We start from the raw sequence: 25,312 nt of genomic DNA, 5'->3' as shown, positions 1-25,312 counted from the left end.
ACCCACTCTCTCTCTGCCCCTCCCCTGCTCATGTTCTCTCTCTCTCATCATTCTCTCTCAAAAACAAATAAAACATTAGAAAAATATTAAAAAAGAAAGAAAGAAAGTAAGTTAGTTAGTTAGTTTTGGAAATTAACAGGGGTAGCAGTTGACCAATACTGTCAAAGTACTAAATACCACTGAACTGCGTATCTTAGGATGGTAAATTTTATTCTACAGGAATTTTACCTCAATTTTAAGAAAAAAGAATAAAAGATCTTGTCCTTCCTTCACAAACTGTATTTCAGGATAATGAAATAATTGATAAGAAATAGGTTTTCTTTATAGAAGTAATCCTGCTAGACAGGATGGAGTGGTGGGAATAAAAAAAGTAATCCTAATGCATGATAGAATATCACAATTTATTCAACCTCTATTCAATAAAATAATGGTCTAGATACTGGTCAACAGCTGCTGATACCACAAAAAAGAAAAAAGGAAGTATCATACGCTTCATGAAGAAGTATACAACACCATGAAGTATTTTTAGCTGCCCCCACAATAAACTGAACGATCAAGCCTAACTACTCATGTACAGAAAATACATGGAACAAAGCAACGTGTTCACACACACACCATCTGAGATGCCATCAACAACATCTACTGTGAGAAACCCTGCAGGGCAAATGTCCCACATTTTCCACAAGTAAACCAACAAGGAAATCAAGGGGGAGGATTACAAAGAGACCTAAGAGATATTTTAAGCAATTGCAACGTAGGCACCTTATAGATCCAGCTTATGGACCTTATTTGGATACTGACTCATTCAAACATAAAAAGATAACATTTAGGGGTACCAAGTGGCCCAGTGGGTTAAGCGTCAGACTCTTGATTTCGGGTCAGGTCATGATGTCACAGTTCATGAGACCAAGGCCCACACTGGGCTCGGCACTGACAGCACGGAGCCTACTTGGGATCCTGTCTCTCCCTCTCTGCCCCTCCCCTATGCTGGCATGCATGCACATTCTCTCTCTCTCTCAAAACAAATACATAAACAATAAAAAAATTAAGAAAAAGATAAAAACAGAAAAAGAAAAACATTTAGGAGACAATCAGGAAACTTCAAACAAAGACTGAACGGTTGATGGCTTTAAGAAATTCTTGTCAATTTTTTATGTGTCATAATATATTGTGTATTTTTTAAATATCCATGCGTGTCAGTGATGCTCACAAAATTCAAAATAATCGTTAAGAATGGGGTATGGAAAGGTATAAATGAAACAAGACTGGCCATGACTTGATCACTGTTAAAGGTTGGTCCCTGGGGATTCTCCCTACTTTTTTGTAGGCTCAAAATTTCCCATAATGAAATAGACATATAATTTTTCAATATACCTGTAAACTTTTACCACTTAATACCTCTGATGTCCATTCCTTCATTTTTACCCTCCTACTACTATCTTCAACCAGTCCCTCATCAATCTCTCCCTTAGACTGCAATAAAGCAGAGTCTCATCTTTGCAAGGTTCAGATTCTAAAGCAAAAAATAAGCATAATCAAAACTATCCTTGGGGCACCTGGGTGGCTCAGTCAGTTAAAGGCCCAACTTCAGCTCAGGTCCTGATCTCGTGGTTTTTGAGTTCGAGCCCTGTGTCAAACTCTGTGCTGACCACTCAGAGCGTGGAGCCTGCTTCAGATTCTGCGTCTCCCTCTCTCTCTGCCCCTCCACCACTTGCACTCTGTCTCTCAAAAATAAACATGAAAAACAATTTTAAAAAAACTATCCTTGAAAAATCCCTTAAAATTCCAACAGAAAATGCATTACACTGTATATCATTTTGAATATATATAAATATCAAGATTCTGTAAGTTCTTCTCATCTTTCTGTCACATAGTGTCTACCAAGAACCCTCAATTCATTTTGAAATTTCTTCAACAATTCAATAAATAATCCAATTAAAAATGGGCAGAGGACATAGACATTCCTCCAAAGAAGACATCTAGATGACCCACAGACACATGAAAAGATGCTCAACATCACTCATCATCAGAGAAATGCAAATCAAAAGCACAATGAACTATCACCCCACACCTGTCATAATGGCTAAAATAAAAAACACAACAAGTGTTGGTGAGGATGTGAGGAAAAAGGAACCCTCGTGCACAATTAGTGAAAATGCAAAATTGTGCAGCCACTATGGAAAACAGTATGGAGGTTCCTCAAAAATTAGAAATAAAATTGCCATATGATCCAGCAATCACACTCCTAGGTATTTACCCAAAGAATACCAAAAAAACTCTGGTTTGAAAAGATATATTCACTCCTATGTTTATTGCTGCATTATTTACAATAGCCAAATTATGGCAGCTGCCCAAATGTCCACTGACAGATGAATGGCTAAGAAGATGTGGGAGTGCCTGGCTGGCTCAGTCAGAAGAGCATGCAACTCCTGATCTCAGGGTTGTGAGTTCAAGACTCACGCTGGGTGCAGAGATTGCTGCAAAGTAAATAAACTTAAACTTTAAAAAAGACATAGTATATACATATAATGGACTATTATTCAGCTATTAAAAGGAACGAAAGCTTGTCATTTGCAACAACACAGATGAATCCAGAGTTATAATGCTAAGTGAAAAAAGTCAGAGAAAGACAAATACCGTATTATTTCACTCATACGTGGAATTTAAGAAATGAACAAACCAAAAAAAAAGAGACAAACCAAAAAAAAAAAAAAAGTACTCTTAACTATAGAGAACAAACTAATGGTTACCTGAGAGGAGGTGTGGTGGGAGGCAGTGGGGGGGGGGGGGGGGGTGGTATGAAATAGGTGAAGGGGAAGAAGAGTATTAACACTTATCAGGCTGCCTGGGTGGCTCAGTCAATTAAGCACCTGACTCTTAAGTTTGGCTTGGGTCATGATCACATGAGATCAAGCCTGGGCATGGCACCTGCCTAAGATTCTCTCTCTCTCCCTCTGCCCTTCCCCCACTCAGGCTCTCTCTCAAAGACCAAACCAAACAAAAATGTGTAATACTCTTGATGAGCATGGAGCAATATACAGAATTGCTGAATCACTATCTTCTACTCTTGGAACTAATATAACACTGTCTGTTAACTATACTAGAATTAAAATTTTTCTTAATTAAAAAAATAAACGAGAAGTAACATCACCACCTCTTGCCTGACCCCTCAATAATATATTTCATATCTTTGTCAATGATGGTTGGGAAAGCCTTACAGTCATTCACAGGGAGTCCCATTAACGTTTGCCTAGAGTGTATGCTCACTGGGTAAAATGGCAAACTGAATTACCTCTACAATTTATTTATTTGCCTATATCTATCTCTCCCCATCCCCCAGGATATATAGTTGATTTCAAGTATGTTAAATGCACTTATAATTCAGCTCCACTATTCTTTTTTATAGCTGGTGTAGTGTCATATCCTTCCAATCTATTCACCACAATGCCATCAGAGAGTGATCCTTCTAAAATAGAAATCTGTTACTCCTCAGCTTCAGTGGCTCCCCACAATCAACAGGATGGAGTTCTTAGGACAGAAAAGGAGGTGGGGAAGGAGCGGTGGGGGGGGGGGGGGTAGGGAAGGGAGGAGAAGGGAAGGACAGGAGCAGGGGAGGGGAAGGACAGGAGCAGGGGAGGGGAAGGAATGACAACTTTGTGTGTATTATCGGTTTCACCTCTCAGAAGGCCTGCCATTCAAACCTTAGTCTAATTCCCAATTGTTTCCAATTCTGTATATCTGTGTCTTTATCATTTGCTTCTCCTTCTGCCTGTAATACCCCAACCCCACTTTTCACATACTAACCTATGTTAAGCTTAAGTATTTACTTACCTTTAACAACTGAGAACTACATACAGCAGCTGAGATTGAGAAAATTAAAAGCTGCATTGAGAAACTCCTCATCCTGATTGCCAGAAAAGGAAAACCTAAACTAAAAACGTGTAACATATTTTCCAGCATGAAAAAAAAGGTATTGGATATTAAAGAACAGTTATTATCAATACTGTACCATCAGGTACATTGTGGGGTTTTGTTAACTACTCTAGAAATATAATTAGCATTTCTATAGGAAAATGCATTCCAGGTTCCAAAATAATTTACAAATCAATTTTGGAACATAATTTAGTCAGAATGTTTTAAATACACATCAAATTTAGACTCTAACAAAGATGGCATTTCAAATCAGTGAAGAAAAGATGAACAGTTTAATAAATGGTGATGGGACAAATGGAAGCATTTTAGCATCTAGGAAAAAATAAAGTTGGATCCATACCTCACATTGTATTACCTGGATACATTCCAAATGTATCAAAGATTAAACTGTAAAAAAAAAAGAAACCATAAAAATACTAGAGGAAAATGTGAAAGAATTCCTTTACTAACTCTGGAGTATGGAAAGCCTTTCTAACTAATGGTTCAAAATACAGAAGCCATGAAAGACCAGATTAAAAAATAAACCTAAATAAAAATCAAGAACTTCTGCATGGTAAAAAGCCCCAGAAGACTGAACAACTGGGAAAACCTGGTTCAACTCATATCACAAAAGCCTAAGGAATGAGGGGCTCCTATGAAAGCTCCAACAAATCAAAAAGAAAATGATCAACAACCAAAGAGAAAAATCATATTAACAGACCACAAAGAGAAAAATGCAAATTGCTTTAAAAATGTAAGATGCTCAGCTTTACTCATAATAAGAGAAATGTAAAATAAATGCTCTGAGATACCAATTTTCACCTACTGGATTACCAAAGGGTATGAAGAACACAAGTTTTTCATTCACTGCTGCTGGAAACAAATTGGCACAACCACTAGGGAGAATAATTTGGGAATATCTACCAAATTAACTGCAAAATGCCTTTCACCCAACAGTTCCACCCCTGGGAATTAATAATCCTACAGACATAAGCGCATATATGCAAAATGACATGTATACAAGTCATAAAAGCAGAAGATCAGAAAGTCTATCAACAGGTGACTGATCACACAAAAAAAGAAAGCTTTAAACCATTAATAGATAAATTTGTTCACTGGAAAAATTAAGATACTTAAAAATTAGAGAAGAAAATATTTGTTAATTCACATTTATTTCTATATGCAAAAATAAAAAACCTAGAAGGATATGTAGAGAAGTAATAACAGCAACTATATCAAAGCAGGAAAGTTGTTGAGAAACTAGGCAAATGGTGAACAAGGATAGGAGAAAAGGTTTCTAACATTTTTTAAATTTTGTACATGACTGTGTAACAGTCTAACCATTAAGTTTGTATACAAATAAATTTATGTAGAGCCAGGCAAAAAACATTTTATTTTTCCCTTTCATTTACTAACATCATTACTCTATCCCAAAATGCTTTAGAATTGGCTGCCCAAAATGGAAGTGTACTAACAGTAGTTATAACCTGTGCTTTTAAAAGTTTCTTTATCGGTTAGTTTTCATAGTATGCACAGTTTAAGACATTCATGTTTACATATTTAAGAATGGTACTGAGTTATAAAGAAACACGGATTTCTCAGAGGAAAGTAATGAAAAATGGAGATATAAATGAGAAATACACAAGGGTTCTCAGGAAAGCACACCAAAATTTAAAGACAGAAGTCAGTATTTCTTTATATTCAAGCAACAAAATTCCTCAGGGTGTTAAAATTAAGAATTCACTGGAGGGGCGCCTGGGTGGCTCTGTCAGTTGAGCGTCCGACTTCGGCTCAGGTCATGATCTCACGGTCCGTGAGTTCGAGCCCCGCGTCGGGCTCTGGGCTGATGGCTCAGAGCCTGGAGCCTGTTTCAGATTCTGTGTCTCCCTCTCTCTGACCCTCCCCCGTTCATGCTCTCTCTGTCTCAAAAAAAAATTTTTTAATTAAAAAAAAAAAAGAATTCACTGGAAATATCATCTGTCTAGCAATACACAAAAGAGAGGGAAAAAAAGATTCTAAAACACTAGAGTTTAGCTCTAACAAAAAAAAAGTGGCTTATGTTTTCAAAAATAATTTCTAATATAAGAAACTGTACCCATTTTTTCTTAAATCAAGATTTTAATTAGAAGTATGTAGACCATTCTGCACAAGAAAAGTGCTTAAAAGTTTGCCCACGAAGTAGGGGGGGAAAAATCCATAAATTACATACACTACTATTACAATTATTTGAGTGGTAAACATTTATTTGATATTATAATACGAACTGCCAGATATTTTTAAATACCCCCCACTCCACTTTTCAATAAAAAATTTTTAAAAAGTCTCTGTACTTACCCCCATTATCTGTTCTTTTTAAAGCTCCATCCTTATGAGGACACAGTTCACATCTCTATGTAAAAAAAAGAAAAAAAGATTTTTCAGATTACCAAGCTATAACAAATTCTCTATAACTTCAAAACTATTAAAAATGTGGGAGTATGTGCACTACTTACCACTAAGAGTTTTTCAGAACATTCCTCACAAAGTAATTCTCCTCGACACGGGATCATCCTCAGAACACCAGATAATTTTATACACATATATACATATGTGCGTATATAAATACATACACATATACACATATGTTTTAAGTAATTGCTACACCCAATGTGGGGTGTGAACTCACAACCCACAGATCAAAGAGTCACATGCTCTGACTGAGCCAACCAGGAACACCATCAGATAACAACTTTACAAAAGTATTACTCAACTATTACATTCCTGCCATGATTTTTTGTAACATGAATAAATACAAAGAAGGGGCTGAAGCACAGTTTTTAACATTTGCCTCTATCCCTTTGCTTTCTGTCTAGGATTATCTAGTATTAGCATAGTCAGTTAGGTTTGGTTTCTCCTAAAATAAAGAGCCAAAGTCAAAAACTTTGAATTTCGATTTAAATGAGGGGCAGCTGGGTGGCTCAGCTGGTTAAAGCGCCCGACTTTGCTCAGGTCGTGATCTCACAGTTTGTGGGTTCAAGCCCCGCATCGGGCTCTGTGCTAACAGTTTGGACCTGGAGACTGCTTTGGGTTCTGTGTCTCCCTCTCTCTACCCCTCACCTGCTCACACACACTCACTCTCTCTCTCTCAAAAATTAATAAACATTAAAAAAAATCGGGGGGGGGGGGCGGCAAATACTGTTTCATATACTGTTGATAGCACTATAATCCAATTCTTTTGGAAAGCAATTTATAGCAACATGATTCCAGAAAACTACTAATTCAATTACTTCATTTCTAGAGAGCCAAAGGAAAAATATGATAGAAATAGCACTAAGTACTATGTGTCATTTTTATATCATTTATATACTTTAATTTCAAGACATGAAAATGTATGTATATAAAAATACTTTATATGGCTTTTTATTATAACTATAAAAATTGTATGAAAACTGTATAACACTGAGAGAACTAATGTAATAGTACATTAACAAATATTTATACATAGAAACGAACTCTAAAATATACAAAACATATTAACAGGACTATGGTGAGGATGGTAAGATTATGAGTGAATTTATTTCTTTATTCCAAAATACTTCATTTCTTTTATAATTGGAATTTTTGTAGCAATACACTACTACATGTTATATCTTCCTACTAAAGATAAAAATAATATAGGAGACTTTAAAGAAAAAACTTTCAGGAAAAGAAAAGAAGGTTAAGTTATAGTCAGAAGACTGTACCCTAAACCCAGGAAGAAAGGATCTGGTATGAGGGACCTTGGACCACAGGGACTCCAGATCCTATAGTCAACCAATCCAAAGTGGAAGGTTTTATAGGGCAGGATGCAGTCACACATGTTACTATTACAATTCCACAGATCCATTCTTATTTTAGTGAGAAGTAGTGTTAAAAAGGTATAAGTAGGGGGCCAAGGCAGGGGAAAAAACTAAAAATTAAAAATTAAAAATAGTGCAAGTAAATCCTATGAAAGGTAACAGACATTGTAAGGAAACCAAAAACAAACAAACAAGCACACATTAAAGACCTCACATTTTAGAGGGAAAAAAAAAAAAAGAAAAGAAAACGAAGGAAAAAGAAAAAACACCTTTAATTGAAATGGCCCCAACAAATGCCAAGTTACACAAGGTGGCTCTTTCTTTTCTACATCATATAGTATAGCAAAAAATGATGCAACTATTTTCCATCTTCAGAATGTAAATGTCAATTTCCAAATACTTTTACTACTTTATATTAGATTCTTCTGCCAAAGGATAAAACCCACTATACTTCACTAAATCAAGTACAGCCAACAAAAATACTGACCTTCAGGAAGCTGTGGTTATGTAACAATCTATTGCACTCATACTGGCTTGCCCACACTGTGATTACCATCATATTGCAAAAACAACAAGGTAATAAATGAAAATAATATAAATAGATAAAAATAAATAAAATGATAAAAGAGAAGGTTTTAAGTTTGATCTTCCTCATATTATATAGAAGATATAACTGTGGCATACAGACGCATCTGTAGGATAAAACATTTACCATCACTATTTCTTTTTTTTTTTTTTTTAAGCAAAAGATAAAAAATAAATCTAAAATAACCTATCTTGGGGCACCTGATGTGGCTCAATCGGTTAAGTGTCCGACTTCAGTTCACGTCATGATCTCATGGCTCATGAATTCAAGCCCCGTGTCAGGCTCTGTGCTGACACCTTCAGAGCCTGAAGCCTGCTTTGAATTCTGTGTCTCGCTTTCTCTCTGCCCCTCCCCTGCTCATGCTCTCTCTCTCTCTCAAAAATAAACTTTTTTTTTAACTTTAAAAAAAATAAAACAAAATAATCTATATTCTCTTGTGTTTTACAAAGGCTCAAGGTTACAACAGAAATGAGCAACCTAGCGCCAAGGTTGTGGTCTCCAAACAACATTTCCCAAAGGAACCAGGACCCCTAAGAGATGTAGAGAATTCTTGGTCTAGGTCAAGTAAGTCCAGGTAACTTGTTCTATCAACTAGCCAGGAAGCAATAAAAGACTACTGTAGTCATGTCCAAAGGATTTATCAGCCAACCTAAAGAGGTTCCTGCCAGCCAAAGATGAAATCATTTAAGACCAATAAAAGATAATAACTGCAATGAACTGAAACACACCAAATATTTTTAAATCTGTAATAAAATTCATTTGTACTTCCAAAACAGCTAAGTAAGGTTATAAGAGAGAAACTCCTATACAGATAAACAGCCAGATTCTGGTTTCCCACTAGAAGTCAAAACGTGGAAGGAACCAGCAAGAAGTCTCCCATTTTTTAGGACTTACTTTTAGCCTGAAGGCAAATTTGTACATACAAAGGATCTGTCTCACTAACCTTGGACCATACATGCACAGAACAAGCTTGAACCCAATTAAGGAAAAATGAAATAAAAGAAGATTTAAGCAACTGCTCAAAATATAGAATAAGCAGTCTGAATCCAACCAAATCAACTGCCTGATAAAAGCAGTAACAATTTCCTCAAAGGAATATAACAGAATCAAGGCTTCCCACATACAACATTCACAACGTCTAGAAAACAATCCAAATTACCTAATCTATTAAGAACCAGAAAAATGTTAATCATGCTTAGATAAACGACAATCAATAAAGGCCAACCAACCTTAAGATGACCTAGACACTGGAATTAAGACTTTAAATAGAGATTATACTAGAGTCCTAGGAGGCAAATAAAAATGTACCTCTATGAAGTGAAATAAGAAATCCCAACAAGAAACTATAAAAAAGAATTCGATAAAAATTCTAAAACCCAAAGCTAAAATTCGTGAAGTGAAAAATTTACTGGACAGATTTAACAGAATCAAGATGACAAAGAGAGTCAGTGAGCTTGAAGCTACACTAACTCAAATCTTTACTCTGAGAGAAAATAGTGGGGAAAAAATGAACAAGGCTTCAGGGACCGACTGAATGGTATCAAGAAATCGAACATGTATAACTGATGGTCTGGAAAAGGAGGAAGAGAAGGGGTAGGGAGTAAGAATACAGAATATGAGAATACCAAAAAGAGTTCTGAAAACTAGTGGATGAAAATTTTGATTTGAAGAAAGACAACTTTATGGATTCAAAAAGCACAGGGAATCCCAAATAGCCAAACTGGTTGCTGAAAAGCAAACGCAGGAGAATCTCTTCAAGGAGCCAAGAGAAAATGACACATCAGATACAGGGGAACCACCGGTGATTAGAGAAATGGCTGATTTCTCATCATAAAGTATGGAAGCCAAAAGACAGTAAAATACAATCTTTAAAGTGCTTCAAGAAAAAGAACTGTAGTTCCACCCAGAATTCTATATGCAACTAATATACCCTTCAAAAACAAAGGTGAAACAGATATTTTCACGTAAAAGGCAGTAAACAGAATCCATCACCAGGAGACATGGACTACAACAAAGGCTAATAGAAGAAGTTCTTCATAATAAAAGCAAATGGTACTAGATGAAAATATAAATCTTTAGGAAGTGAAGAAGAGGACCACAAATGGTAAATATCTGGAGAATATAAAAAATTTTAGTTCTTAAATTCTCAAAACTACAAATGATTATTGAAAGCAAAAATTATAATACTGTTTTCTGGAGGTTATAACGTATAGATCTAACACATATAACAAGAGCATAACTGACAGCAGACAAAGGGTACATCAAACAATCTCTATGGTTGCAAGATTTCTACACATTCAAGAAGTGACATAGTATTAACTGTAAGTGGTACACTATATAAATACACGATAAAAAGGTAAGGAAAGAAGATATTGAAATTGCTAAAGAAATAAATGCTAAAAGGAATAGCTTTACAAAACTGATATATTAAAATTCTAATCTATATGCAGGGGTGCCTGGGAGGCTCAGTCGGTTGAGCGACCGACTTCGGCTAAGGTCATGATCTTGCGGTGAGTTTGAGCCCCTCTTCTGGTTCTAAGTTAACAGCTCAGAGCCTGGAGCCTGCTTCAGTTCTCGGTCTCCCTCTCTCTGCCCTTCTGCTCATGCTCTGTCTCTCTCCCTCTCAAACATAAATAAATAAACTTTAAAAAAATGTTTTTAATAAATAAAAGTAAAACAAAAGACATGCAAGACCAAAGACTGAAAACTACAAAATGTAGGGAAGAAAAAAAAAAAAACAAAGATGATCTAAATAAATGGAGATATACCTTGTAATTAAAAGGAAGACTTGTGGCACCCAGGTGACTCAGTGGGATAAGTGTCCAACTTCAGCCCAGGTCATGATCTCACAGTTCATGAGTTCAAACCCCGTGTCAGGTTCTGTGCTGACACCTTCAGAGCCTGAAGCCTGCTTCAGATTCTGCCCTCCCCCCACTCTGCCACTCTCCCACTCACGCGCTCTCTCTCTCAAAAATAAACAAACATTAAAAATATTTTTTTTAATAGGAAGACTCAACATGTTAACATGTCAGTTCTCCTCAAACTGACCTACAGATTGAAAGCAATGATAATCATAGCCCTATCAACCTTTTGGAAGAAACAGAAAAGCTAATATTGTAATTTATATAAAGTGCTTAAGACTTAAAATATGCAAAGCAATCTTGATAAGGATGAAAAAGGTTGAAGGACTTGCAAATCTAACTTCAAGACTTACTATAAAGTACAAATAATCAAACTAGTATTACAATGATATAAAGACAAATATATCAATGGAGCTGAATGAAGACTCCTGCAATAGCCCACTTATGCAGCCAAGTGCTGTTTCACCAAAGCAGTTCAGTAAGGAAAGGGGACTCTTTTCAACACATGGGGCAGAAACAACTGGTTATCCAGATGCAAACAACAGACCCTACAAAACTTAACTTGAGATACATTACAGACCTAAGTATGAATTAACAAAAACAAAGTTTTAGATGAAACAAAGCAAATGACCTTCATGATTTCAGGGTTAGGCAAAAGTGTCTTAGCTCATAGTAGACAATGAAGACAACTGACGGACTTCATCAGACAAATATTTCTGCTCGTCAAAAGCACAGTTAAGTAAATGAGATGGGGTGCCTGGGTTGGCTCAGTCAGTTGAGCGTCCAACTTCAGCTCAGGTCATGATCTCACGGTTCACGGGTTAGAGCCCGGCATCGGGTTCTGTGCTGACAGCTTGGAGCCTGGAGCTTGCTTTGGATTCTGTGTCTGCCCCTTTCTCTGTCCCTCCCCTGTTCATGCTCTCTGTCTCAGAAATAAATAAACATTAAAAAAGAAAAGGAAAGGAGGGAAAAAAACACAGACTTGGAGAAAGTACTTACAAAAACATTTATCTAACAAAAGACTAGTATCCAGGACATGTAAGGATCTTTAAAAAGACAGAATTAAAAAGGGGGGGGGGGGGGGGGGGGGAGGAAAATTTTACCAAACTCTTCACAAGGGAAAACACACAAATGGTCAACAAGCAAATTAAAATGTGCTCAACATCACTAGTCGTTATGAAAATGTACAATAAAACCATAATAATATCACTTCTAGTCGGGACTGAGTAAAAGGGACCAACTTCAACCTTTTGCATAAGATAACAAAAACCTAACAAAATGTATATGAAACAACAGCACTGAAGATTTTGGAAAAGTAATGAAGACAGTGATCCTGGGAAACAAAAAACAAACAACAAGAGAGGCCATACATTTGCCTAGCCTACTGCCTTGAGTTTCCAGGCCATGAACAGGCAGAAGGAACCCAGGCAGGGCATGTGATCTCCCCAAGTTGAAGAAATAATGTTGGGCGTCCAAGAAAGCCAAGGCAGTTAGAACTCAAAAGGAATACTGGCACTGAGGAGAGAGCTAGAAAAAAAGAAGAAGGAAGAGATCTATGGAGGCCTGTCCTAGAAAATACTGAGTAATCAGTACTTGCATGTGAGAGAACTATTCAAGGCCAAGTAGAGAACCACCAGTTGAATCAGAAATAACCCCAGCACCAGAACTCACAGAAGGATGCAAATAATGCTTGTTTCGGAAAGTCAGAATAAAACACCCAATAATTAATACTGCATCAAAGTACTAAGAAGGATTATGCCTCCGAAAGTGGGAAAAGTTAACCCTTAGACTAAACTGAGCTCTGGTCTATCTAAACAAAACATAAAACCAAGACCCAAAAGGGACAAACTTTTCTAATAACCATGTCACAGAACAAAGTACAAAAAGTATTTTTAGGCATACTAAAATAGAGAACAAAACAAGATAAAATTCACAATGATTAAAAATCAATACAAACTTACAAGACATACACACAGAAGCAACAAATTACATCCAATAATGAAACAAGTACCAGTCAAACCAATCTTGAAATGACACATAACAAATTTAGTACACAAATCTTATAAAACAATTATAGTGAATACACTCACTGTTCAAAAAGCTGGCAAAAACACTGAACATGTTAAGTAGAAATATGAATAAGAGTTTTTAAAAATTTGAACTTCTAGTGATGAAAATGACCAAGGTCTAAGATGAAAAATAATACTGAAAAAAAAAAAAAGATGAAAAATATATTGTATAAGATTTACAGCACAAGAAATCAAGTAATAGCTAATAACTAAAATGAAACACATAGAAAAAATACTTTAAAAAATTAACAGAGTATGGGGCACCTGGCTGGCTCAGTAAATGGAGCACATGACACTTGATCTTGGGGTCGTGAGTTTGAGCCCCAAGAGTAGAGTTTACTTAAAAATAAATGAAGAGAGTTTAAGTTAGCTGTAAGATAACTTCAAAAGGCCAAATATACTTGAATTTGGAGCCACTAACAAGGAGATAATGCAGGTGAAAAAAATCAGGAAAAATGTCAACAATTTGCCATTCTTAATGATATTATAAGCACACAGAACAAAAGCACTCTTTAAACACCAAGCAATAGAAACATAATGAAATGTAAACCATGTGTCAATATATCCAAAGAAAGAAATGAAAACTAAAACATATAATTACAATTGGCAAAAATCTTTATATATAATATACTTTTAAGTATCTTTAAAGCAGCCAGAGAAACAGTTCATATTACATCATGGAGTATCAAAAAAAGTAAAAATGGTTATATTAATATCACTTAAAGTAGATTTAAAAATCAATATTATCGGGATGCCTGGGTGGCTCAGTCAGCTGAGCATCTGACTTCAACTCAGGTCATGATCTCACGGTTCATGGGTTCGAGCCCCACGTCAGGCTCTGTGCTGACAGCTCAGAGCCTGGAGCCTGCTTCGGGTTCTGTGCCTCCCTCTCTCTCTCTGCCCCTCCCCTGCTCGTGGTCTGTCTCTCTCTCAAAAATAAAATAAACATTAAAAAAAAATTTTTAATCAATATTATCAGAAAAAGGAGGCTTATTTCACAAAGATAGTGGGTTTAACAAAGGTGAATTCTACCAAACATTTAAAGAAGAGTTAATACCTAGTCTTCTCAAACTATTACCAAAAAAAAAAAAAAAAAAAAAAAAAAAAAAAGGAAGTAAAGCTTTGAAATTTATTTTACAAGGCCAGCATTAACCTGATACAAAAACCAGATAAAGACACTACAAGAAAAGAGAACTACAATCCTATCTAATATAGATGCAAAAATTCTCAACAAAATATTACTAACGGAATCCCACAATAATCAATAAGAATCATTCACCACAATCAAGTGGGATTTTTTTTCCTAGGATACAAGTATAGTTCAATATTTGCAAATGAATCAACATGATACATCACATTAATAGGAGAAAGGATAAAAATGATATGATGTCAATAGATGCAGAAAAGGCATTTGACAAAGTACAACATGTATTCATGATAAAAACCCTCAACAAAGTAGGTATAGAAGGAACATTTCTCAACATAATAAAGGCCATATATGAAAAACCCACAGCCAACATCATAGTCAACAGTGCAAATTTAAAAAAAGCTTTTCCTGTTAAGATCAGGGAGGAGACAAGGATGTTCACTCTGACCATTTTATTCAACACAATACCAAAGTCCTGGCTGCAGCAATCAGACAAGAAAAAGAAACGAAAAGTATCCAAACTGGTAAGGAAGAAGTAAAACTGCCACTGTTTGCAGATGACATGATACTATACATACAAAACTCTAGAGACTCCATCATTTTATTATACTGTAAATGAATTCAGTAAAATCACAAGATAAAAGAATAATAGAGTAATATACAGAACTCTGTTGCATTTCTATACATCAACAACAAAGTAGAGAGGGGGCTCTGGGTGGCTCAGTCGGTTAAGCGTCCGACTTCAGCTCAGGTCATGACCTCACAGTTTGTGGGTCCAAGCCCCACGTCGGGCTCTGTGCTGACAGCTCAGAGCCTGGAGCCTGCTTCAGATTCTGTGTCCCCCCCCCCCCCACTCCTCCCCTGCTCACACACTAAGTAAGCACACATTTTAAAAAAATAAATAAATAAATAAAAGAACAAAACTGGACCACTTTCTTAGTCACCCACACACAAAAAAACTCAAAATAGATTGAAAATCTAAATATAAGACCTGAAACCAGAAAACTCTTAGAAGAAAACATAGGCAGTAATATCTTTGACATCAGCCATAGAAAAATTTTTCTAGATATGTCTCCTCAGGCACATAAATAAAAGCAAGGATAAACTTTGGGACTACATCAAAATAAAATGCTTTCGCACAGCTAAGGATATCCTCAACTAAAAGCAATCCACTGAACGGGGACAATGTTTGTACATGATAAATCTGATAAGGGGTAAATATTCAAAATATACAAAGAGGGGCGCCTGGGTGGCTCAGTCGGTTGAGCGGCCGACTTCGACTCAGGTCATGATCTCGCGGTCCGTGAGTTTGAGCCCCGCGTCGGGCTCTGTACTGACAGCTCAGAGCCTGGAGCCTGCTTCCGATTCTGTGTCTCCCTCTCTCTCTGCCCCTCCCCTGTTCATGCTCTCTCTCTGTCTCAAAAATAAATAAATGTTAAAAAATAAAAATAAAATAAAATAAAATAAAATACAAAGAACTTACACAACTCAACACACACACACACACAAAAATCTGATTAAAAAGTGGGCAAAAGCCCTGAATGTACATTTCTCCAAAGGAGACATACAGAAAAAGAAACCCTCATGCACTGTTGGTGGAAACGCAACGGATGCAGCCATTATGTAAAATAGTATAGTGATCCCTCAAAAAATTAAAAGTAGAAGTATCATATAATCCAGTAATTCCACTTGAATATTTACCCAAATAAAACAAAAATACTAATTCAAAAAGATACACGTACTTCTATGTTTACTGCAGTATTATTTACAATAGCCAACATATGGAAGCAACCAAAGTGTCTATGGATAGATGAATAAAGAAGGTGTGCATGTATGTGTAGGTAATGGAGTATTACTCAGCCATTTAAAAAAAAAAAAGAATAAAATCTTTCCATTTGCAACAACATGAATGAATCTAGAGAGTATAATGCTAAAATAAGTCAGCCAGGGAAAGACAAATTCCATATGATTTAGCTTATGTGTGGAATCTAAAAAAGAAAACAATAAGTGAACAAACAAAACAGAAACAGACCCATAAATACAAAGAACTGGGGGCTGCCAGAAGGGAAGGTGGGGAATGGGGAGTAAAATGGAAAACAGTAAAGTGTAAGTGGGTAAAATAGACAAGAAGAACAATAATAAAGGTGATTAGATTAATGATTATGTTGATGAGCACTAAGAAATGTATAGAATTGTTGAATAATATTGTACCCCTGAAACTAATGTGTAACACTATGTTAATTACACTTCCATAAAAAGACATAAAAAAATCAACAGTATCAGGAAAAAAGAGGATCATTTTACAAAGATAAAGGCTTTAACTCATTAAGACAATATCAAAATCCTAAACATTTATTCATCTAGTAACAGCTTCCAACTACATGATGTAATAATAACAGAACTACAAAAAGAAATGGGAAAATCCACAATTATATATGGAGATTTCAACAAACCTCTCTCAATTGATAGAACCAGTAAACAGAAAATCAGTAAGAATATAGTAACTTTGAACAACATTATCAACCAGAAGAACACCATCAAACAAACTGACATTAAGTGACATCGACAGGATACTCTACACAAACTAGCAAAACATTCAAGGACATATGGAAGATTCACCAAGACAGATCTATATTCAGGCCATGAAACAACTACTGATAAATTTTAAAGGTTTCAAGTAATACAAAGAATTTTCTCTGACGAGTAAGTCAAAAAAGAAACCAAAAGAGAAAATTGAATCTATTTTTAAATGAATGAAAATGAAAACAAAACTTACCAAAATCTGTGTAAGGCAGTTAAAGCAATAATTGAGGGGAAAAGTTACAGCACTAAATACCTGTTAGAAATCTCAAATCAATGACTTCACCTTGTACCTCAAGAAATTAAAGGACAAAAAAGAAGAAATAAGGATCAGAGCAGAAATCAATGAAATATAAATCAAAAACAACAGAGCCAACTCACTGAAATCAAAGGCTACACTTCCTCCATTTACTGGATGATGGAGATGTACTTTTCCCTCTTAGGCAATACAAACAAAAACTGTAGACACTATAAATGAAACAAATACGTTCTGAAAAATGTTAAGAAGGCAAATTAGCTAGAAACCACAGGACTCAAGGAATAACATGGCACTGAGGTTCCACAGGTTTTCTTTTTGCCTAATATATCCCACTCTTTGATTGGAAGAAGTCAGCAACCCAGAAGCACCGACAAGCACAGAACAGACCCCCCCCCCACCCCCAAAAAAAGCTCAAATGAAAGGACTCCTCTCTCTTGCTAGACAAACAACCAGGAAGGGCTCATATTAGCTAGGAAAAGAAAACTTTTAGACAGTGCTGCTCTACTCCAGCACATCACCACAGAAAAAGCTGATCCTACCCACTCCTGCAATGGTCAAGCAAGGAACCTAGACATCCACTCTTGTGAGATTATGAGTCATTCCAAGACTACCCCTGGGGTAGTGTAAGAGCAGAACAAACAGGGAACCAGAATTCTCAACCTCACTGGCTGGTAATGAGCATGTCCCCCCACTGTGTCAATGGAGACAACAAGGGAAGCCTGGACTTTCACCTCCATCTGGCAGTAACAAGGAAACTAATCCTGTCCCTGGGGTAGTGTCAGAACATCTAGCAAGGAGTTAGGAGTTTCACCAACACACAGTGGTAAATGAAGCCATATCCATTGTGGCGATCAGGTAGAGCACCATCATACGCACCTCTGCTTAGCATTAACAAGCAGCCTCCCTCAAATGTCAACAAAGGCCCAAGAGGGAATGTGAACTTCATCCCATATCTGGCATAAGGAGATGCCAACCACAACTCCTCAAATCAGACAAGTGTCAGAAAAAGCCAGCTAAAACAGGTTTGTGTAAGACGCAAAGTCCCATAACATAACACAAAAACGTTCAGGTTTCAATCATTTGTCATAGGGGCACCTGGGTGGCTCAGTTGGTTAAGGATCCAACTCTTGATTTCAGCTGAGGTCATGATCTCATGGTTTGTGGGTTTGAGCCCCACATCAGGCTCCATGCTGGCAGTGTAGAGTCAACTTGGGATTCTCTCTCCCTCTCTCTCTGCCCCGCCCATGCTCGCGCTCTCTCTCTCTCTCAAAATAAATAAAATCATTTGTCGTAACAAAAACCAGAAGATCTCAAATTGAATGAAAAAGACAATCAACAGATGTCAACACGTAGATATTTGTAATTTTAACATCTGACAGAGGTTACAATTATCCTTTTTTTTAATTCTTCTTAAGAGAGACAGCATGAGTAGGGGTGGGTCAAAGAGAAGAGAGGGACAGAGGATCTGAAGCAGGCTCTGCACTGGCAGCAGTGAGCCCAATGTGGGGCTCAAACTCACCAACCATGAGATCATGACCTGAGCCGAAGATGGATGGATACTCAACCAACTGAGCCGCTCAGGCACTCCAGGATGTTAGAATCTTCTGATAAAGATTTAAAAACAAAAAAAAAAAATGTTTAACGTTTATTTATTTTTGAAAGCGAAAGAGAAAAAGACAGAGTGCAAGCAGGGGAGAGGCAGAGAGAGAGGGACATACAGAATCCAAAGCAGGCTCCAGACTCTGAGCTGTCAGCACAGAGCCCAATGTGGGGCTTGAACCCACAAATCATGAGATCATGACCTGAGCCAAAGTCAGACGCTTAACCAACTGAGCCACCCAGGTGCCCCCTGATGAAGATTTTAAAGCACCCATAATAAAAATGACTAAATGAGGAATGCCTGGCTGGCTCAGCCGGTACAGCATACAACTCTTGATCTCAGGATTATAAATTCAAGCCCCACACTGGGTGTAGAGATTAAATTAAATCTTTTTTTAAAAAATGATTCCAGGGGCACCTAGATGGCTCAGTCAGTTAAGCATCTGACTCTTGATCTTGGCTCAGGTCATGATCTCACGGTTCTTGGGTCAAGCCTCACATCAGGCCCTACACTGACAATGCGGAGCCTGCTTGGGATTCTCTCTCCCCCTCCCTCTTCCCCTTCCCTGCTTGCATTCTCTAATATATAAACTTTAAAAATATAAATAAATGATTCCATGAGCAATTACAAACACAGAAATGAAATATAAAAAGCCTCAGCAAAAATCTAAAATATAAAGAACCAAATGGAAAATTTTAGAACTGAAAAGTACAATAAACAAAATTAAAAGCTCAGTATGTGACTTCAATAGCAGAATCAAGGAAAGAGAGTAAAAGAATCCATGAGCTAGATGATATAACAATCAAAATTATTCAAAATAAACAACAGGGAAGAGTGTGAAGAAATAAAAATGAACAGATCCTCAAAGACCTCTGGGACCATAACAAAAATTCTTAACATTTATGTCATCAGTCTCAAGAAGAAAAGGAGATATAAAGCGGGACTACAAAAGTACTCAATCAGTTGGGTGACTCAGTCAGTTGAGCATCCAACTTTGGCTCAGGTCATGATCTCACAGTTCATGGGTTTGAGCCCCAGGTCGAGCTCTGTGCTGACAGCTCAGAGCCTGGAGCCTGCTTCGGATTCTGTGTCTCCCTCTTTCTCTGCCCCCCCATCTCTCTCCCAAAAATAAACATTAAAAATTTTTTTAAAAGCAGAAAAAAGAAAAAGTACTCAAAGAATGACTGGGGGCACACAGGTGGCTGAGCATATGACTTTGGCTCAGGTCACAATCTCATAGTTCATGAGTTCAAACCCCACACCGGGCTCTCTGCTGTCATTTCAGAGCCTGCTTCAGATCCTCTGTCCCCCTCTCTCTTTGCCCTTCCCCCCCACTCAAGCTCTTTCTCTCAAAAATAAATAAAACATTAAAAAAAAAGAATGGCTGAAAATGTTCCGTTTTGGTAAGATATAAAACTACAGAATCAAGAAGCTGAGCAAATCTCAAAAGGGATAATTCAAAAGGCAACTACCCCTAAACACATCCTGATTAAACTTCTAAAATCTAAAAACAAGGAAGATATCTTGAAAAGAAGTCAGAGAAAAACACTTTCTTTATACAATAAAATTAACTTGGGAGCAAATTTCTCATCAGAAATCAGAGGCCTGGGGTGCCTGGGTGGCTCAGGTTAAGCATCTGACTTTGCCTCAGGTCGTGATCTCACGGTTCGTGGATTTGAGCCCCACATCAGGCTCAGTGCTGACAGCTCAGACCCTAGAGCCTGCTTTGCATTCTGTGTTTCCCTCTGTCTCTGCCCCTCCCCTACTTGTGCGAGCGCTCACGTGCTCTCTCTCTCTCAAAAATAAATAAACATTAAAAATGTTTTAAATAAATTAATAACAAAAGAAACCACAGAGGCAAGAAAGTGACACAATATTGAAAGAGGAAGTTGTGAAGAAAATGAAAAAAAAAAAACTCAGTGAAAATCCTAAAACCTGTGGGACATACTAAACCAGTAATAAAAGGGAAATTTATAACCATGCACAGAAAAGTCAGAGTCTCAAATCAATAATCGAAGCTTCTACCACAGAAAACTAAAAAAAGAACAAAATAAACCCAAAGCAAGCAGACAGCAATTAAAAATAAAGAGTAGAAGTCAGTAAAATTTAAACTAGAAAAAAAAAAAAAGAAAAATCAACAAAACAAGGAAGGAGCTGCTTCTCTGAAAAGATCAATAAAATTGATAAACCTCTAGCAACGCTGACAAAGAAAAGGAAAGAAGACAAATCAGTATCAGAAATGAAACCGGGATATCAGCACAGAACCTGCAGACAACAAAAAGATAATCGGGGAATACCATGAACAACTTCACACGCATAACTGACAACTTAGATAAGATGGATCCCTTCCTTGAAAAACACAAACTACTCTGACTCACCAATTATGAAACTGGTAATGTGAATAACCCTGTAACTATTTTAAGTTTTTTGGGGTTTTTTGTGGGGTTTTTTTGGTTTTTAGTAATCTCTACACCCAATATGGGGCTTGAACTCATGACCCCAAAATCAAGAGTCATATGCTCTTCCAAATGAGCCAGCCAGAAACCCTAGCCCTGTCACTATTTTTAAATTTTAATTTGTACCTTAAAAACTACCAAAAAAGAAATATGAAGGTCCAGGTAGTTTCAGTGGACAACTGTACCAACCATCTAAAGAATTAACACCAATTCTATACAATCTCTTCCAGGAAACAGAAAAAGCAGCATTTCTCCCAACTCATTCTACAAAGCTAGTATTACTCCAATACCAAAACCATATAGAACATGAAAAGAAAAACTATAGACCAGTATCTCTCATGACTAGAGAGATGCAAAAATCCTTAACAAAATATAAATAGAATCCTGTAACACATAAAAAGAGTTATGTGCCATATCAAGCGGGGCTTACTCCACTTAAGTTAAATATTCAAAATCAATGAACGTAATCTACCATATTAACAGGTTAAAAAAAAAAAAAGTACATCTATTAATGCCAGAAAAAGCACCTAACAAAATTCAACACCCATCCGTGACTTTTTAAAATAAATACATAAGAATGGGGCGCCTGGGTGGCTCAGTGGGTTGGGCTCAGGTCATAAGCTCATGGTCAGTGAGTTCAAACCCTGCGTCAGGCTCTGTGCTGACAGCTCAGAGCCTGGAGCCTGCTTCAGATTCTGTGTCTCCCTCTCTCTCTGTTCCTCCCTTGCTCGTGCTCTGTCTCTCTCTCCCTCAAAAATAAAGATTAAAAATTTTTAAATAAATACATACACACATACATAAGAAAAATAGGAATATAACGCAGGTAACTTCCTCAACTTCATACAGACATCTACAAAAACCCTACAGTGGTTTTCATCATCTACAAAAAAGCCTACTTAGTGGTTTTCATCATGGAATCAATCCTTTCCCCAAAGGTCTTAAATCTTAAATCCAAACCATGCTGAGATTTCTAGCCAGAAATTTCACTAAAGGCGTACAAATTGAGAAGGAAGAAATAATAATAACCCTACAAAGAAAATCCCAAGGAATCTATAATAAAACTCCTGTAATTCATATAAGAATTCAGCAAGGTTGCAAAATCTAAGGTAAAAATCAATTGTTACTACCATGCCATGACACCAAAATTAAGCATTCAATACTACTTCTAACTGCTTCCCCAAAAATTAAATACTTAGGTATAAATCCACAAAATGTGTATAGGACTTGTAGGCTGAAAACTACATAAAAGTGCCAAAAGATGGGCACCTGAGTGGCTCAGTCAGTTAAGTGTCTGACTTCAGCTCAGGTCATGATCTTGGCGTCCATGAGTTCAAGCCCCGCATCAGGTTCTGTGCTGACAGCTCAGAGCCTAGAGCCTGCTTCAGATTCTGCGTCTCCCTCTCTCTCTGTCCCTCCCCAAGTTGCGCGTGCACGCGTGTACGAGTGCTCTCTCTCTTCCCCGCCCCCCCCCCCAAAAAATAAGCATTTTAAAAAATTATTTTAAAAAGGGGTCAGTGAGAAATACAATACTTATAGTAAAAATACTATGGACAAGGGAAAAAAAGTTTCCCTCCACCAACAGTTAAGATACACTACAGGAGGGGTGCCTGGGTGGCTCAGTTGGTTGAGCATCCAACTTCAGCTCAGGTCATGATCTCAAGAGATCAAGAGTCGCATGTTCCATGGACTGACACAACCAAGTGCCCCCACTATTTATCTTTTTATATTTTTGAACCATGTCAATGTATCACCTTACCAAAAACTAAGTTAATTCAAGCTATTGCAATTCTCTAGACAAAAAAAAAAAAATTAAAGCTTAAATTATGCCAATGACTAGAGAGGTAAAGAAATCAAATTTAAAAAAATTTTTTAATGTTTATTACTTTTGAGAGAGAGACAGAGAGCAAGCAGGGGAGGGGCAGAGAGAGAGGGAAACACAGAATCGGAAGCAGGCTCTAGGCTCTGAGCCGTCAGCACAGAGCCCGACGCAGGGGTCGAACCCACAGATTGCAAGATCATGACCTGAGCTGAAGTCGGCCACTTGACCGACTGGGCCACCCAGACACCCTGAGAAATCAAATTTAAGATGCCTAGGATACCTAGATACAGATATCCAGAAGGTAATTGCAAATATGGATCTGAAGACTAGAAAAAAATTATTCAGGTGATATTATTAATACTTAGATCCCCAAGCATACATCATAATTTTTCACAGAGTTAAGATAATCAAACAAGCCAGAAAAGCAATCATGTAACTTAAATTTTAAAGGAAGGAAGGAAGTAACGCCAAACAGAAAACCAAAAGGCAATATGTTTAAAGAGGTTAGAAGAAAGCAGCTTCCCAAAAGTCATGAGAAGAGAGAGTTGCAATGGAGTGATCGGTTTTTACAACGACACTAGTGATCACAGAGCAACTGAGTGATCAGTTTTAAATGCTGACAAGTGGATCAAAGAGAATGAAAACTGAAAAAATGTTGGATTTGCCCATTTGAAGTTAACAGCATAATCAACAACGGCAGACTTAGAGCCAAATGTAATAATATCAAAGGTGAATAAACAGGAGTTTGTGATATCTTATGCACTTATTTCTTTACACTCAAATTTTTTTCAGAAACGGATCTGAGGCAGTGCACACATTAACAACCTGTATTATAACAACAAAAAATAGAAGAATGAACATTGAAAGCCAGTATGAAGGTCATCCCCCTGATTTAGGGAAACTGCTCTTACCCCTGACTCCAACTATGTAGTTCTAGTGAGGGTTGCCATTCATAGTACCCTCCCCACTCCAGCCACAGGGATGGTGGGTACATGATCCAAGACAGGCCAATCAGAGTCCTTCCCAGGATTCTTCAAGAGAGCCCCTTCTTCTGGTAGAAGGGGCTGGGAAGATGAGAGCCAAGAGCTGCCAGCAGTCATGGTTCCAGCCTCATGAAGTAGAGAGTCTGTAGTATGAGAGAATGAAATCAACACGCAGAGAAACAGAGATAAGAGGTGAAGTCCTAAACCCCACAGGAGGAGAAGGAAGAAACAAACATACTAATAATCAGATTAATATAACTGATGTAACTAAAGACCAGATTTGGTTCTGGGCTACCTGATAGCCAGAACAAAAAGAAAAACAGAATGTGCATCACCAGAGCTATCAAAAAGGAGGAAATATACTAAATCCTCAAGGGAGTCACTTTTCCTGATGCTAAGTTATTAAAAGAATTTCTTGTACACGAACTTTTATATAAGGATTACTAAAAGACGAAATGGACAAGTGTCCATGATGAGAGTCTTACAGCAAATACAGATTTCATACACAACTGCTTAAAATGACAACAAAGTTGTATCTCAATCATTATGTACAACTAAGAGGCTAGACTATACTAGACAGGTGAAGCAGAAGTATCAACTACAGCTTTATTCTTCCAGGAAGCTCGCTAGGGAAAGAGAAAAGACAAGAAATGAAAAGGGAAAAATGTAAAGGGAAAGCAGAATCCATGGGAAGATTCAAAAATGTCTGTAAAGTGAGTAGGGGAAACAAATCAAGTAAAAAGGACAGACTAAAACATAAAACAAGACCCTGGAAGAAATGGGAAAAGACCACATCATGAGCACAGGTAGTTAATTCCACCCTCCTTCCTAGAACTCCAGTAAGTGAGGTAAAAGGACATAAAGTCACAAATAGAAAAAGAACATAAGAGAAGACAACAGCTATAAAATTTTGGAAACTAGAAAGGAGACAAGGAGTAAATGACTTAACAAATCAGAAAAGGTTGCTGCAATAAAATAAGCCCAAAAGCAATGTATCTTAGACTACATAGCACCAGAAACTGGAGAAACTTTAGGTACCAGGCACTAGGGGGTAGGAGTCACACATGCACACTGCTGGTGTATGTATCCAAAAAGAATGCGTTCAGGTGAAGCTAAAAAGGAGAGACAGGATATACTGAAAAACAACCAAACTCCCCTCTAATCTACTTCTCAACTACCCCCATCCTCAGAAACTGCAGAAAGGGTAAATGAGGAAATCTGG

The 25,312-nt window shown here is 37.2% G+C and overlaps 1 protein-coding gene across 13 annotated transcripts in view; it reads right to left on the bottom strand.

The window, feature by feature from the left end:
• MLLT10 (MLLT10 histone lysine methyltransferase DOT1L cofactor) overlaps positions 1 to 25,312 on the bottom strand; it is a 234,949-nt gene that overhangs the window by 188,134 nt on the left and 21,503 nt on the right. For 12 of the 13 annotated variants that reach the window (XR_006219669.1, XM_042991194.1, XM_042991193.1 and 9 more), the window contains exon 4: positions 6,247 to 6,301. Coding sequence is in view for 11 of the 13 variants with exons in the window: in XM_042991194.1 (XP_042847128.1) it covers positions 6,247 to 6,301 (55 nt within the window). In the remaining 2 variants the exon portion in view is untranslated. Of the gene's footprint in view, positions 1 to 6,246; positions 6,302 to 24,018; positions 24,183 to 25,312 lie in introns of those variants that run through there. The other variant, XM_042991201.1, reaches the window with a different exon arrangement.

This window comes from Panthera tigris, chromosome B4 (assembly GCF_018350195.1).
Source record: "Panthera tigris isolate Pti1 chromosome B4, P.tigris_Pti1_mat1.1, whole genome shotgun sequence".
Lineage (NCBI taxonomy): Eukaryota > Metazoa > Chordata > Mammalia > Carnivora > Felidae > Panthera > Panthera tigris.
This window is presented reverse-complemented; position numbering and strand designations above follow the sequence as displayed.